We start from the raw sequence: 14,772 nt of genomic DNA, 5'->3' as shown, positions 1-14,772 counted from the left end.
ACTGTTAAAAGAAGTAATGCAGGACCAAATAGACATGGCTGCAATTACACTTCCAACACAGCATGGGTTTGTTAAGGGGAAATCTTGTTTGACCAATTTGATTGGATACTGCGATGTAGTCACAAAAGAACTGGATGCAAATCGTAATTTTGATATCATGCACTTGTGGAAGTGGATGGCTTGAATAAATTCAAGGAAGAACTAGACAAAATCTTGGAGGTATGGACAGGAGAAGCATGTAGTGTTTTTTTTTTATTTATTTTTTTTTTTTTTTGGGTGATGTTATATAAGCTTGCTTTCTTGCATCATTTGCCACTACTACTACTTCGGGAAAGCTTTTGATACTGTTGCACATAAAAGACTGCTGTACAGATTGGAGCAGTGTGGCATTAAGGGCAAGTTACTGCTATGGATAAAAGGATTGTTGAATGGGAGAAGACAGAGTGGTAATCAATAGACACTGCTCTTTATGTACTAATGTTATTAGTTGAGTTTCCCAGGGTTCACCATTGGATCCATTGTCATTTTCTATATTTATCAATGATATTGATAATGACATATCAGGCTTAATGTCCAAGTTTACAGATGATACGAAGATTGGCAGGTTGATAATGACAGTAATAATGGTGTGCTACTGCAACAAAATCTAAGAAAATTGGGTCAGTGGGGCTCAGAACAATTGACAATTGTTCTGAGCTTACAATTTACAATTGACAAATGCAAAGTACTGTATGTGGATTGCAGTAACCCCAGAGTAACTTATTTATCAGCTGTGTGGTCTACACTCAGTGTGGTAGAGAATGAAAAAGACTTGGGGGGGGGGGGTGGAATTTTGCAGTTGGATATGAAGTTCTCTAAGCAGTGCAGACAGGCGGCCAGGACAGCTCATGGAATTTTTGTCAATGATATACAGGGTGTTTAAAAAATGATGGTCAATAATTTAAAGGTGAAAAGTACAAACTAAAATAAGCAAAAAAAGTCCCAGTGAACCGTTTTCGAGATAATGCACATTTTCTGTTAAGATCCGCCACTGACTATGGGAGCACTAGTTTAGCGAAAAGCTGTGAATCCTAAACATAAGATAATACATTTTTAATTTTTGGTTTCAACACCACAAGATTTTATAGATGTTACATGTTACAGGTTGTTACAAAAGGTGTTCAAAATGCTTTCATCTGTACACAGCTTTGTAGTCTTCTCTGCATTGAGTTGTGAATCCTCTGAGGCATTCCTGGGTTACTTGCGATTTGCTAAGGCTCCTTCAACCCTTAGTGCACTAGTAGTGCTACAGAATAGCAAATATTGCTCAAACAGCTTGATTCAACATCTCAAAAAACAACTTGAAGATTTCCAAAAAACAAGAAAACAAGGTTCTATCTGTTGGATCCCCAGGAAATAATCATGCAGACCAAGCTGCAAAAATCCAGATCTTTATACACATGATCACCTTCAGTTCGTACCTTGTACAGATTATAGAGATGTCTTTCGCGCCAAATATATTTCTATTTGGACATAACTTTGGAGAGAACAGCCATGCAATAAACTCCGCAGAATAAAAAAAGATCTATGTTTATGGCATTCTAGTTCACGTACAAATAGACGGGAAGAAGTTATATTGACAAGACTGCGTATCGGACATACCTTCCTCACATGCAAACATCTGCTTCTAGGAGAAGATTCTCCGCTCTGTTCTGTCTGCCAGGTACAACTCACAGTAAGGCACATTCTGATTGATTGCCCATTCTATTTAACCATCCGTACCACCTCCTTCTGATTATTAGCAAACTTGCAAGCTTCTCTGACTCTAATCCATATACTCAGCATTAGTAATAGCAGAGGCATATGATGCAAGAAAGCAAGCTTATGCAACATCAGCCAGGAAAAAAAAAAAACTTCCACTTCACCCCTACGTTCATTCGAAATACCTGTCCAGCTGAGCCTTAATTTATTTGGGCTATCAACTTCCACGACGAGGGATGGAAGTCTGTTCCACCAACCAACTACCCGCTGGCTAAAGACAAATTTCCGGACATCTATCCTACATCTGTCTTTCCTCAATTTGAATTTATACCCTCTCAGGTGATTATTCTGAGCAAGAGGCAGAATCCCATCAGCATTGAGCATGCTCAAATCATTCAAGGCTTTATACACCTCTATCAGATCACCTCACCGGTGCCTAGTCTCCAGACACTGTAATTTGCAAAACGTAAGCCTTTCTTCATAAGAGCAACCCTTCGTTCCATTCATTAATCTTGTTGCTCTTCTCTGTACTCGTTCCAGCAGCTCTACATCCTTCTTGAAATGAGGCCTCCAGACCTGTATACAGTACTCAATTGGTCAGGCCACACCTGACCACTGCCTTATACAAGGGAATAATCACCTCCTTATCCCTGCTAGAAAAATTCCTGTATATCATCGATAAGACACCATGAGCTACTCTTGCAGCCCATCTGCACTGCTCAGAGAACTTCATATCTGCCTGCACAATTACCCCCAGGTCCTTTTCATTCTCTACCACTGTCAGTGTAGTATCACAGAGTTCATACGTTGCTCTGGAATTGCTGTTTCCCATATGTAGTACTTTACATTTGTCAATGTTAAACTTCATTTGCCACCTCTCAGCCCATCTGCTCAACCTTTCCAGATCCTGTTGCAGCAGCATACCGTCAGTAGTGTCTTTAACAATCCTGCCAACTTTTGTATCGTCTGCAAACTTGGACATTAAGCTTGATATACCATCATCAATATTATTTATAAATACAGAAAACAATGGATCCAACACTGAACCCTGAGGGATTCCACTAATAACATTAGTCCACGATGAGCAGTGTCCATTGATTACCACTCTCTGTCTTCTCCCCCTCAACCACCCCTTTATCCGTAGCAGCAATTTGCCTCCAATGCCACACTGCTCCAATTTGTGCAGCAGTCTTCCATGTGCAACAGTATCAAAAGCCTTTCTAAGATCCAAATATATAATATCAAAGTTATTCCCTGCATCCAGTTCTTTTGTGGCTGCATCATAGTATCCAATCAAATTGGTCAGGCAAGACTTCCCCTTAACAAAGCCATGCTGTGTCCGAGCTATAACTGAATTCTTGTCTAGATGATCCTGCAGTCCCTCACTTGGTGACAAAGCAAACCTAAGTGAACTCTTTATGTATATTAAACATCTTAGAAATATACATACATTTTGATATTATATCCAATATTCATAAAAATGAATATAGTGACTCTGACAGACACATCTTGGCCATAGTTGCCCTTGTGTCGTGGAACCTACACAACAGCAACAATGAATGTTAGGCATGCAAAGGCAGATTATGAGAAATCTTTGGCATAGGATGCAAAGAAAAACAGTAAAGACTTCTTTACTTATGTGAACTCTAGAAGAAAGAGGATGAATCAGATTGGTCCACTTGACATCGACGGTTCGATTGTTGATGAACTTGCTGAGGTAGCTCACAAACTGAATGAGTATTGTACATCTACATTCACACATGAGGAAGTCTCTAGGGAAGTGGAGGCCAGAAACTTATCAAATTCTTGCAGGGAGCAAAATGATTTTGTAATAACTGAGAGCAAAGTGGAGGAGAAATTGTTGAAATTCAACATAAGAAAGGCACCTGAGGTGGATGGGATCTATCCAGTTATACTAAAGGAAGCAGCAAAGGAATGGCCTTGAGTGCCAAGTGATTCTTGTGTGTTCATGGAGTGTTTTTCTTCCCATCGACAGAGTTTTCTTTGCTGTTTGTTTTTTTCTCATATTATTAAAGTTTTCTGTTAAGTAGCTCTACTTTCTTAAAAGAACTAAGAAGAGAGCCCAGAAGAAGGAAAGTACCTTTTTCCTTTAATTTATTAACTAATCTCTACGCTTGGCTACGAGGTGGCACTGCTCCTTCCTCCTCCTCCTGGTGGGAACGGTAAAAATAAACCCCCAGAGCCAAAAGGAATCATCATGGATAAAGCAGTTATCCACCTTTAGAACCATTGAGCTCGAGATCAGAAATTCCTTACATCAACCATGACTCCAACTAACCCATAAGGCTTTGAAGGGAAGCACAATGTCATGATTAATTACCAAATTTCTTGGTGATTCATTCTTTATCCACCCAACTTGTGGGTAAATTATCACCATTCTTGATTCAAAAATGTTTAGAATCAATTGCTGGATCACCAAATATGGCAAAAAGACCACAGTCCGCAGCCCAACTGATTGAAACAGCCACCTCAAAACCTTCTGTATGGCTTTTAAACACAACATCATTTTGTGGGCTGACAGTATCAGTTACTCCCCACAGAACCTTAAATTCACCAAAGGGTGTGATCAGTGCATGGGACCTAATTACAGTCTCCAAACAAGAACTACTTCAAGAACTCAGTAGCCAAAAATTAATAAATGTGAAACGGATTGACTAAAAAAGATGGAAATCTCACTCCAACAAGATTCATCATTTTAATATTCAGTAGTCCATCCTCACTAAAGGACTAAAACACTTAAAAACATTCCGATCCCATTCGTTGCTTCAAATGCCAGAAATATGGTCATTTGCAGCAGGCATGTAGAGGTGAAGCCATATGTCCCATCTGCAGATCTAAAGAGCATACTCAAACAGATTGCACAATCACAACTCCTGTTTGTCCAAACTGTAAAGGAAGCCACCCACCCTTTTCCAAAATCTGTGAACTTTGGGTAACAGAAAGAAAATTCGAAAATACAAACTAGTAAATAAAGTCATGTTTCCTGAGGCATGTAGGCAAGTTATGTTGAGCTTACCTAGTGGATGTTCCTATGCAGCTTGCACTTGGAACTTTGTTTCTACTGCAGCAGAAACAGAAGTTTCAGTTCTGCCTAACATCTCTCTAGTGAACTGGTTGAAATCTACACTTATAACCACTAAGAAAGACAATCCTCCAAGTCACTCCATCAGTCCCATTTGAAAAAGAAAAGGTAAAATCTGACTCAGGTTCAAAAAAAAATGGAAACTCCCATCAACAGTATGGAAGTGGATGAGCGTTTAGATAATGAGGAGCCCATTTTGTAACTCCATGCAATTTACACCATGGATGGATTCTCTATGCTCCTATTTCCCAAAAAAAAAAGATAAAATAAAACAAGATAGACAGAAATGCTCCACTTATAAAAAAACAGTCAGACTGATCTGCCACTACTAAACTTAAATAATGTCTAATAGCATACAGTGGAACTGCAGAGGACTAAGCAGCAATTCTGACAACTTAAGAGATTTACTAATTCAGTATAAATCACTAGGAGTATCTCTTCAGGAAACTTTCTTATTATCTCAAGCTTCACCAAAATTTACAAACTATACAATGTATAGAAAAGATAGGACAGGATCTCAGAGTCTCCGACCCATGGAGGAGTAGCTGTGCTTGTGAAATCAATTATACCCTCCAGGCACATTCAGTTGCAAACTAGTATGGAAGCTGTGGCAGCATATATTTCAATTGGTATATCGATAACCCCTAGCTTCTATATATATTCCCCCTTCTCAACCAATTTCAAATACAGAACTTGATAATCTGATTATGCAACTGCCATCTCCAATCTGCCTTTTTGGTGACTTCAATGGTCACCATCAATTATGGGAGTTGCCTGCGATTGATGCAAGTGGCAAATTAATAGAAACATTCATGAATAATAACAACCTAACTATACTAAACTCTGGATCTCCCACCTATATTCACCTACCTACAGGATCTACTTCTGCAATAGATTAAAAAACTGATGGTGTCAATCTGCTCACCATCAGTTTTTTCAAGCATGACATGGTCAGTGATAACAATCCTCTGAACAGTAATCACTTTCCAATTCTTTTGCTCATTACAAACACAGGTAACTCCAACTCTCGAGCAACTATCTAACTTGAAGTTCAAGAAGGCAAACTGGGGCAGCTACTCCCCCACGTCCAGTTGGAGAGGAGTTATGTCCATTAATATCCCATTGAAAATGTAACTATTTACATTACCAATCAGATAACTAACTGCAGCTAAAAATTCTATTCCGAAGTCACAATCTCACAAGTGCTCCCACCATAGCAACTGGTGAAATACAGATTGCTCTGATGCCAAGTTGGAGAAAAACCGTGCTTGGAACAAATTCCTTAAATTTCCTATGACCAGTGATCTAATCGAATACAAAAGACTTAAAGCCAAAGCAAAATAGATTAGACGAAATGCAAAATGTGACTCCTGGATCTCATTTGGCTCAACTCTCACCAAAGACACTGACCATGGCTTATTTGTAGAAGAATAAAAGCACTAAATGGAAAATTCTCTTGACTACCCTCTCCAATACTCTGCTGGAATGGGAAAGATCTATCTGCACCTAAGGAAATCGCCAGTGTGCTAGCAGAATTATTCTCTACAATATCTGCTTCCTACTCCATTCTCTTTCAGCACCTCAAGGTAGTTGCAGAATACCACAAAATTAACTTCTACACACATCTCTCACTTCCATACAATCAACCATTTAATTTATCAGAACTTAAGGAATCCTTAAATAAATCTTCAAATAGCGCTACCGGCCCAGATGACGTACGTTATGTTATGCTAAAACAATTCCGGCAGAATTGTTTTAAAATGACCAGCGGAATTACTTAACAAGTACAGGTCACTGCTGAAAAAAAGCCGTGAATTAGGGTTGAATTTGAAAGTGTCTGCAATTCTGCCCAGACATGATAGGAGGGAGTATATGATGAGAGCCCTGTCGATCAATTCGACCCTGGAAAGATTGTGCAAGGCTCAAGGGGTTGAATTTTTTTCAGCCTGGTCTGTGCTTGTTAACAGGAGAGACTGCTTCTACAGGGATGGGATACACCTAAATAGAAAGGGTGCAAGAATGTTTGCTGATGCTATCGAGGCATTGTTAGATGGGTCGGAAAACTGCTAGATTGGGGGGATACAAGTACTAATAGATTAACAGTAGCCACTGGCAGAGATGAAAGTGATTCTTGCACTGCTTCTATTGGAATGAGCAGCAGCCTGGAAAATAAGATGCAGGATATTTCAGAGACTGCTGGGAGTCATCGGGGTACAAGAAAACACATGGGTTGTGTTAGGGTAGCTAAGAAAAAGAACAGGTGCATGTATACTTGCGTGTACACCAATGCTAGGAGTTTGGTAAATAAATTTGATGAATTTGAGGTATTGCTCAAAGCATCAAAGGTGGATATTGTTGGGATATCAGAGACGAGGTGTCACACAGATATAAGTAATGCAGAACTGGAATTTGGGGAATACAATGTGTATAGAAGGGATAGACAGGACAGGAGAGGAGGAGGGGTTATGCTATTAGTTAAGAAACACATAAAATCCAAGAAAGTGAAGCCAGTCGACATTGATGGACAGTGCAGTGTCCAGTCAGTTTGGTGTGACATAAGCATAGGGAAATTAAAATTGAGAGTAGGAGTGTGCTATAGGCCTAATGACTCTGATGAGTATAATAAGATACTGTACAGGGAAATAGAGGGGGCCAGTAAATCAGAGAGTCTTATAATGGGGGATTTTAATTTCCCAGATATTGACTGGAATTTGTGGGTTAGTCACTCACACACTAGCAAGGCTTTTGTGGATTTATTGGATGATTGTTTTCTAAATCAGCATGTTCGGGAGGCAACTAGATGGAGCAATACTCTTGATTTGATTATCAGTAGTGATTCTTCATGCATTAAGAATCTGCAGATACAGGAACCACTAGGTGGCAGTGATCACAGTGTGCTGAAGTGGGATTTACTCAAAGAGGTAACTACCATCAGGGGTAAAGGGAAGGGTTATTGCTTTCGTAAAGGCGACTACGATGGACTGAGACAGTATTTAAATTCTATACAGTGGGACCAACTGATGATGTTACCAACAGCAAACTCAAAATGGGAAGCATTCAAAGAACTCATCTTGGAAGCTACTAGGCTTTACATACCAACTAAGAAATATTGTTCAAGGTTCAGGCCTAAATGGATGTCAGATGAAACTAATGAGACATATGGCAGAGAAGAAAAATGCATGGGATACATATAAATTAACCCGTGACACAGAAGTCTATGATAGATATAAGTTGATCTGTAACCAAGTTACAAAGGAGGTTAGGCAGTCGAAGGCAGATTACGAGAAATCTTTGGCAAGGGATGCAAAGAAAAACAGCAAGGAGTTCTTTACTTATGTAAACTCCAGAAGGAAGGGGATGAATCTGATTGGTCCACTTGACATCGATGGTTAGACTGTTGATGATCCTGCTCAGATAGCAAACAAACTGAATGAGTATTTTGCATCTACATTCACACATGAGGAATTATTAAAGTTTGAAAATGGCAGAAGATTATCATATTGTAGCAGGGTACTTAATGATTTCGTAATAACTGAGAGCAAAGTGGAGGATAAATTGTTGAAGTTAAACATAAGAAAAGCACCTGGGGCGGATGGGATCTATCCAGTTATATTAAAGGAGGCGGCAAAGCAACTAAGCAAACCCTTAGCCATAATTATGAGAGCATCCTTGGACTCAGGGGAGGTTCCCATGGACTGGAGATGTGCAAATGTATCCCCAATTCACAAAGGGGGATCGAAGGGTGACACGAGTAATTACAGACCAGTTAGTTTAACTTCTGCTCCTGGTAAAATAATGGAGTCACTGGTTAAAGATGCATTGCAGGATCATCTAGACAAGACTGCAGCAATAATTCAGACACAGCATGGGTTTGTTAAGGGAAAGTCTTGTCTGAAAATTTGATAGGATATTATGATGTGGTTACAAAGGAACTGGATGCAAAAAATAATTTTGATATCATATATTTGGATTTCAGGAAAGCTTTTGACACTGTTGCGCATGGAAGACTATTGTACAAATTGGAGCAGAATGGCATTAAGGGTAAGTTGCTAGAACGGATAAAAGGATGGTTAAGTGGGAGAAGACAGAGGGTAATCAATGGGTACTGCCCTTTGTGGACTAATGTTATTAGTGGAGTCCCACAGGGTTCAGTGTTGGGTCCACTGTTGTTTTGTATATTTATCAATGATATTGATGAAGGTATATCAGGCTTAATGTCGAAGTTTGCAGATGATACAAAGGTTGGCAGGGTTGTTAATGACAGTAATGACAGTGTGCTACTGCAACAGGATCTAGATAATTTGGGCAGATGGGCTAAGAAGTGGCAACTGAAGTTTAACCTTGACAATTGCAAAGTACTGCATATGGGTAGAAGTAACCCCAGAGAAACGTACCAACTGTGTGGTACTACACTTAAGGTGGTAGAAAATGAAAAAGACCTGGGAGTAATTGTGCAGTCAGATATGAAGTTTTCTGAGCAATGCAGACAGGCTGCCAGGGCAGGTCACGGGGTTTTGTCAATAATATATAGGAATTTTGCTAGCAGGGAAAAGGAGGTGATTGTCCCTCTGTATAAAGCAATGGTCAGGCCACGCCTTGAGTACTGCATACAGGTCTGGAGGCCTCATTTTAGGAAGGATGTAGATTTGCTTGCGCATGTACAGAGAAGGGCAACAAGATTGGTGAGGGGAATGAAGGGATCCTCTTACCAAGAGAGGCTTAAGTTCTGCAAATTGCAGTGGCTGGAGACTAGGTACTTGCGCAGTGATCTGATTGAGGTGTATAAGGCCTTGAATGGGTTGAGCACGCTGAATTCTGATGGGATCCTTCCACTTGTTCAGATTACGAACCTAAGGGGGCATAGAAAGGACAGATGTAGAATAGATGTGCGGAAATTTGCGTTTAGCCAGCGGTGGTTAATTGCTGGAACAAACTTAGATCTGTCATTGTGGAAGTTGATAGGTTGAATAAATTTAAGGAGGAACTGGACAGGTATTTGGAGGGAATGGTGTGATTTTTTTTTTTTTTTTTTTGGCTGATGCTGCATAAGCTCATACACTTGCTTTCTTGCATCACATGCCACTACTACTTGCAGTGAGCAGTCAGAGAGAAAACTGGCTACTGAATCTGCTAAAAAATACAGCTAGGCCTCGCATAACGCGAGTTTGATTAACGCGATATTCAGTTAACGCTATTTGAAAAATGATACCACTTTTCACTTTACATGATGCAAATTTCCAGCTAACGCAATCTTTTTTTTTTTATGCGATAGTTGAAAAAGATTTGAATCGCGCGTTAAGCTTACCGCGAGTCGTACGGTCAATAAACAAATGTTTGCCTGCTGCCCGCCTCGGTGTGTTCCATCTAGCATCGGAAGAAGACGTGTTTGTCTCCTGCTAATAAAGTCAATGCAATCTTGCATTTAAAAATTCAGATTTTTAAATGAGCCAGATGAAAATATTACTGCAAAGGAGATAACTGTAAAAGAATTAGACGAAATCTTCTGTATCGCATAGAAACTCCAAGAAAAGGTTTGATGTTCTCTGTGATATTTATTTCGCCAGGGCCCAGAGAAGATTGTTGTCGGCTATCAGAAATTGATTGATGAAAAGAGAAAGTCAACAATGTTCAAATATTTCCGCAGCAGTAATTTCTTCATTGTGTATTTTATGTCAGAGGTTCCCAAAGTTTCTCTGTTCACGGCGCCTTTAATGTCTCAGTAATTTTTTCAAGGCGCACCCAGACCAAAAGAAATACCTAACAGTTTCGTTTAGTAGTTGTGAACTACCTCGAGCTAGTAGTTCGTGCGGTGTTTGACAGATGTCGAGTATCGCTGTGTTTCCCTCGAAAATTTAAAATATTCCGTGGCGCACAGTTTAAGAACCGCTGTTTTATGCAATAAATATTTAATTCCATAATTATTTTCATTATCTTTTACATTATATACAGTTAAAAAGTTATTTAAAAGGTATTTTTAAAATTCTTTATGGACATTCCAAAAGGTCATGGACCAATTATAATTTTTCCTATTGGTTATTATATTCGATTAACGCGCTTCCGCTTTGTGCAATGCACTCACGGGACGAATTAATCGCGTTAATCGAGGCCCGCCTGTACATGTCATTCTATATGATGGGAGCTTGTTTAGAAGGCATTTGTGCAAAATATGAATGTCTTGGAAATGTGAAGATCAACTGCCTGAGTTTCACCAAACTTTTCCATTGAATTTATTCAAAAGATGGGTAATGTAAATCATTGCATCACCTGTGGATCAACGCTGACTGAATACATATTGCTTCTCATTTGGAAAGTTCTGTTTATTTCTAGAGTAGCATTTTAAAACAACTTATGGCATTGCCTTCAATTTGCAAGTACTGTTATATTTTAAATAGTCTAGATACTGAAAAATCCATGTATCAGTGATTTAATACTGTTCCACAATCATTTGTAAATAAAATAACTTATGCTAATTAGCAGCATATATTTTGCATGAAAATTTTTTATCATACTGTAGTGTTATTGAGTTGCAGTGTAGGTTTTGAGTAAAATTTGAAAACGTTAAAAAAAAATTGAAAAGGCCGGTGTTGCATATGACAATAAGAAGGAAAGAAGTGTAAAGAAGCCTGAAAAGATTGCATGTTATTCACACTCTGAAAAAATCTAAACAAATCTTAAACAAAGCTCTTGCTAGCATTGTTTAAAAACAAACAGCACCTTAACCATAATTTAGCAAGTCGTAAAACTGTTTTCCTCTAAAATGCATATTCAACTTTCTCTGATAAATGTTGATGAAGATAGGAAGCTCAACTTTTGTGATTTCTTTAAACGGTTTTTCGAAGACAATTGAACAGTTATTGATTTTATTTTGTTCCCAAATAAAACTCGCCTCCACATATAGATATATCATTAAACCAAATATGCATGTCTGGGTTGTGGAAAATTTCTACATAATGATGAAGACACTTTTGCATCCAGAAAAATACACTGAGGAGCATGCTTCAGAATGTGTGCTAGAATTGTGAGATCAGTTTTTTGTGATGATATAGTGAATGCCAACCATTATCTGAAAATCCTTCAGAGACCACTATTTCAGATTTCAAGGCATGCGCAGGTATCATTTTTAAAAGGGATGGAGCGTGACTACAAATTTAAAAAATGCAGGTTTTGGTTCCTTGACAGTCAAACCTTTTAGTAATAGGATCATCATGAATCTATATCCTGGATGGCCAGAATTGGATGATCTTTGCTACTGTACTCACAGCAGATTTTAATCCATGTGATTGTTTCCTTTTTTGAGATTTCTTAAGGGTAGCATATAAGGAATAACCCTATTTTGGCTGATGAACTGAAAGCCACAATTAGAGTTACCATAGACAAATATCACTGAAGAAACATTGCATTTATGGAAAATTTCCATATGCATCTGCATGTGCTGTTGGATGTGCAAGAAGAAAATATTTTCACATAAATAAAATTTCCCATGCTTCACAAGTATTGTCATATAAGGAGAAATGTTATAAGTGAAATATAACTCTATCAATAAGCATAAGATTCAAACTAGAATTTTTTAACTAAGTTTCAATAGCAAAAGCTTAATTTTTTTTTTTTTTGATTTTTTTAAATTTTACATAACTGATATATGATGAATCATAAATGTGTTTTTTAATTAGGTTTTGTGCTACTGTTCAAAGGAAGATATATTTAAAAGCATTGGTGATTTGTAATTTTTTTTTTAGCTTGGTTTTACTTAATCTTGGCAATTTGAATATAAACAGCTATTCACAAAAAGTTTATTTTTTGTGTTTGTAGTCATTTCATTATGTATGTAAATGCTCATTTGGCATTTACATTTGTATGTATCTAAATGCTCATTGATTGTAAATGATACGACAAACACAAAATCTGCAAATAGCAAGAAACTTGTCATCTTTAAAGCTGTTTTTACCAAGTGGTTATATGTGTACTTGTTCACTTAACACAATCAACCACAGGTAATCAAAATGACATTGGCTATCAAATAACTGTTCAACAACAGAAGATAAGGCTTTCATCTTTATTCTGTTTTTTTAATATATGTAAATGACTGTATTTACATAAATTACGTAATTATTAGCTTAACTGGAGAAACTTATTTCTTTTCTTGTCTTTTTGTTCTTTTGATCTCTCTTTCCTTTTAGTAAGCTATTTCTTACTTCAGTGAGGATACACACTGCTTGAAAAACCTCATACATGCAGGAAGCTCACTGGATTAGGTCCATAGTTTTTTCCATTGCTAAACAGTTTTAGAAGGTAAATGAAGTAATGTGTATGTATATATATACACATATCTAAAATATTATTTCCTTTTTATATGAACTTAAGATATATTTAAACACAGGTTGCAAATTGTATTTCTTTTCTTTTGCAGGAACAGTTCCTTATACTCAAGTAAGTGTTTTTTAATTTTCTAATTATGATAGTATATTAAAAATTAGCAAAAGCTATTCTTTTATTTAAAAGTCAATGCTTTATTTACTTGCATGTAGCTTATCTCATTCACTAGGGAGTTGGCAATAGGAAAAAGAATGAAAATTGAATAAAAGAATGAAAAGGAATACTGATCTCATCATTGGTCAGTGGAGAAATGATTGGACAAGAAAGTTGTCTGTAATGAAAAAAGTGCATACATTCATTGCATGATTCCATCTGGTAAACCTATGATATTTTCTGATTTTTTAGCTTCTGTATTAAAGAAATCTCTCTAATTGTACATGCATCAAGAAAATCTGTCATTTTCTTCAAATGAGAATAACTTTTGAACCTACTAAAGAGTAATTTACAGATCAGAAGATTGAAAAGATTATCACAAGAACCTCTACACAAAAATGGAATAGGTGAGCGAGTGTGAATGTCTTATTATGGGTGCTTGCTTGCCAGTAATGTGTCTAGTTCTTCTTTGAATTTATTTAAGCTATAAACTTCCACAACAACAGATGAAAAATTGTTCCAGCAATCAGCCACCCTCTGGCTAAAGGCAAACTGCTGCACATCTGTTCAGGTGCCTCCGTAGCCAGGTGGGCAGGAGTAGCAATGCGTAGCACACGCTTATTGATTAGACCGGGTTTCGAGCCCGTAACCACTAAATATGGAGAATGCGGAGAGGTCAGGGAATGACCACTGCATATGCCCGGGGCAATATGGCCTTATTTGCTAATGCTCCAAATAATAACAGCACATCTGTTCTGCAATCATCCTTCCTCAATTTGAATTTGTGCCCTCTCATGCGTGTGGTCCGAGCAAGAAGAAGAGGCCCATCAGCATTGAGCTTGCTCAATCCATGAAAAGGCTTAAACACCTTAATCAGATCACCCCACAGGTTCCTAGTCTCCAGATGCTGTAATTTGCAGAACTGAAGCCTTTTTTTGGTAAGACCACCCTTTCGTTCCCTTCACCAATCTCGCTGCCCTTCTCTGTACTTCTCATTTTAGAAAGGATGTAGATCTGCTATTCCAGCAGGTCTACATCCTTTCTAAAATGAGGCCTCCAGACCTCTATGCAGTAGTCAAGATGTGGCCTAACCATTTCCTTATACCATTATAATCACTTCCTTATCCCTGCTAGAAAAATTCCTTAATATCATTGACCCCATGAGCTGTCCTAGCAGCCTGTTGGCATTTCTCAGAGAACTTCATATCTGACTGTGCAATTACCCAGTCTTTTTCATTTTCCACTACCCTGAGTACCGCACATTAGTATGTTACTCTGGAATTATTGCTACCCATGTGCAGTACACCTAAAACTCTTTTTATGCGATAGATACGTTCCTAAAAATTATGCGTAAAAATAATTCGCGTAAAAAGAACTACCGACTCCATAGAAAAAGTGAAGATTGGTTCCAAACCTGAAATATAAGTAAAATAATGAAAAAAACAAACATTAAATTCGTTAGG

General features: G+C 37.9%; 1 protein-coding gene across 5 annotated transcripts in view; it reads left to right on the top strand.

Moving 5' to 3' along the window:
• LOC150078563 (catenin delta-2-like) overlaps window positions 1–14,772 on the top strand; it is a 666,545-nt gene that overhangs the window by 587,775 nt on the left and 63,998 nt on the right. For 4 of the 5 annotated variants that reach the window (XM_090385058.1, XM_090385056.1, XM_090385057.1 and 1 more), the window contains exon 18: window positions 13,251–13,270. In XM_090385058.1, the coding sequence (XP_090241184.1) occupies window positions 13,251–13,270 (20 nt within the window). Of the gene's footprint in view, window positions 1–13,020; window positions 13,133–13,250; window positions 13,271–14,772 lie in introns of all 5 variants that reach the window. The other variant, XR_016547633.1, reaches the window with a different exon arrangement.

The sequence above is a fragment of the Mastigoproctus giganteus genome, chromosome 11 (assembly GCF_048544385.1).
Source record: "Mastigoproctus giganteus isolate SK-2022 chromosome 11, ASM4854438v1, whole genome shotgun sequence".
Lineage (NCBI taxonomy): Eukaryota > Metazoa > Arthropoda > Arachnida > Uropygi > Thelyphonidae > Mastigoproctus > Mastigoproctus giganteus.
This window is presented reverse-complemented; position numbering and strand designations above follow the sequence as displayed.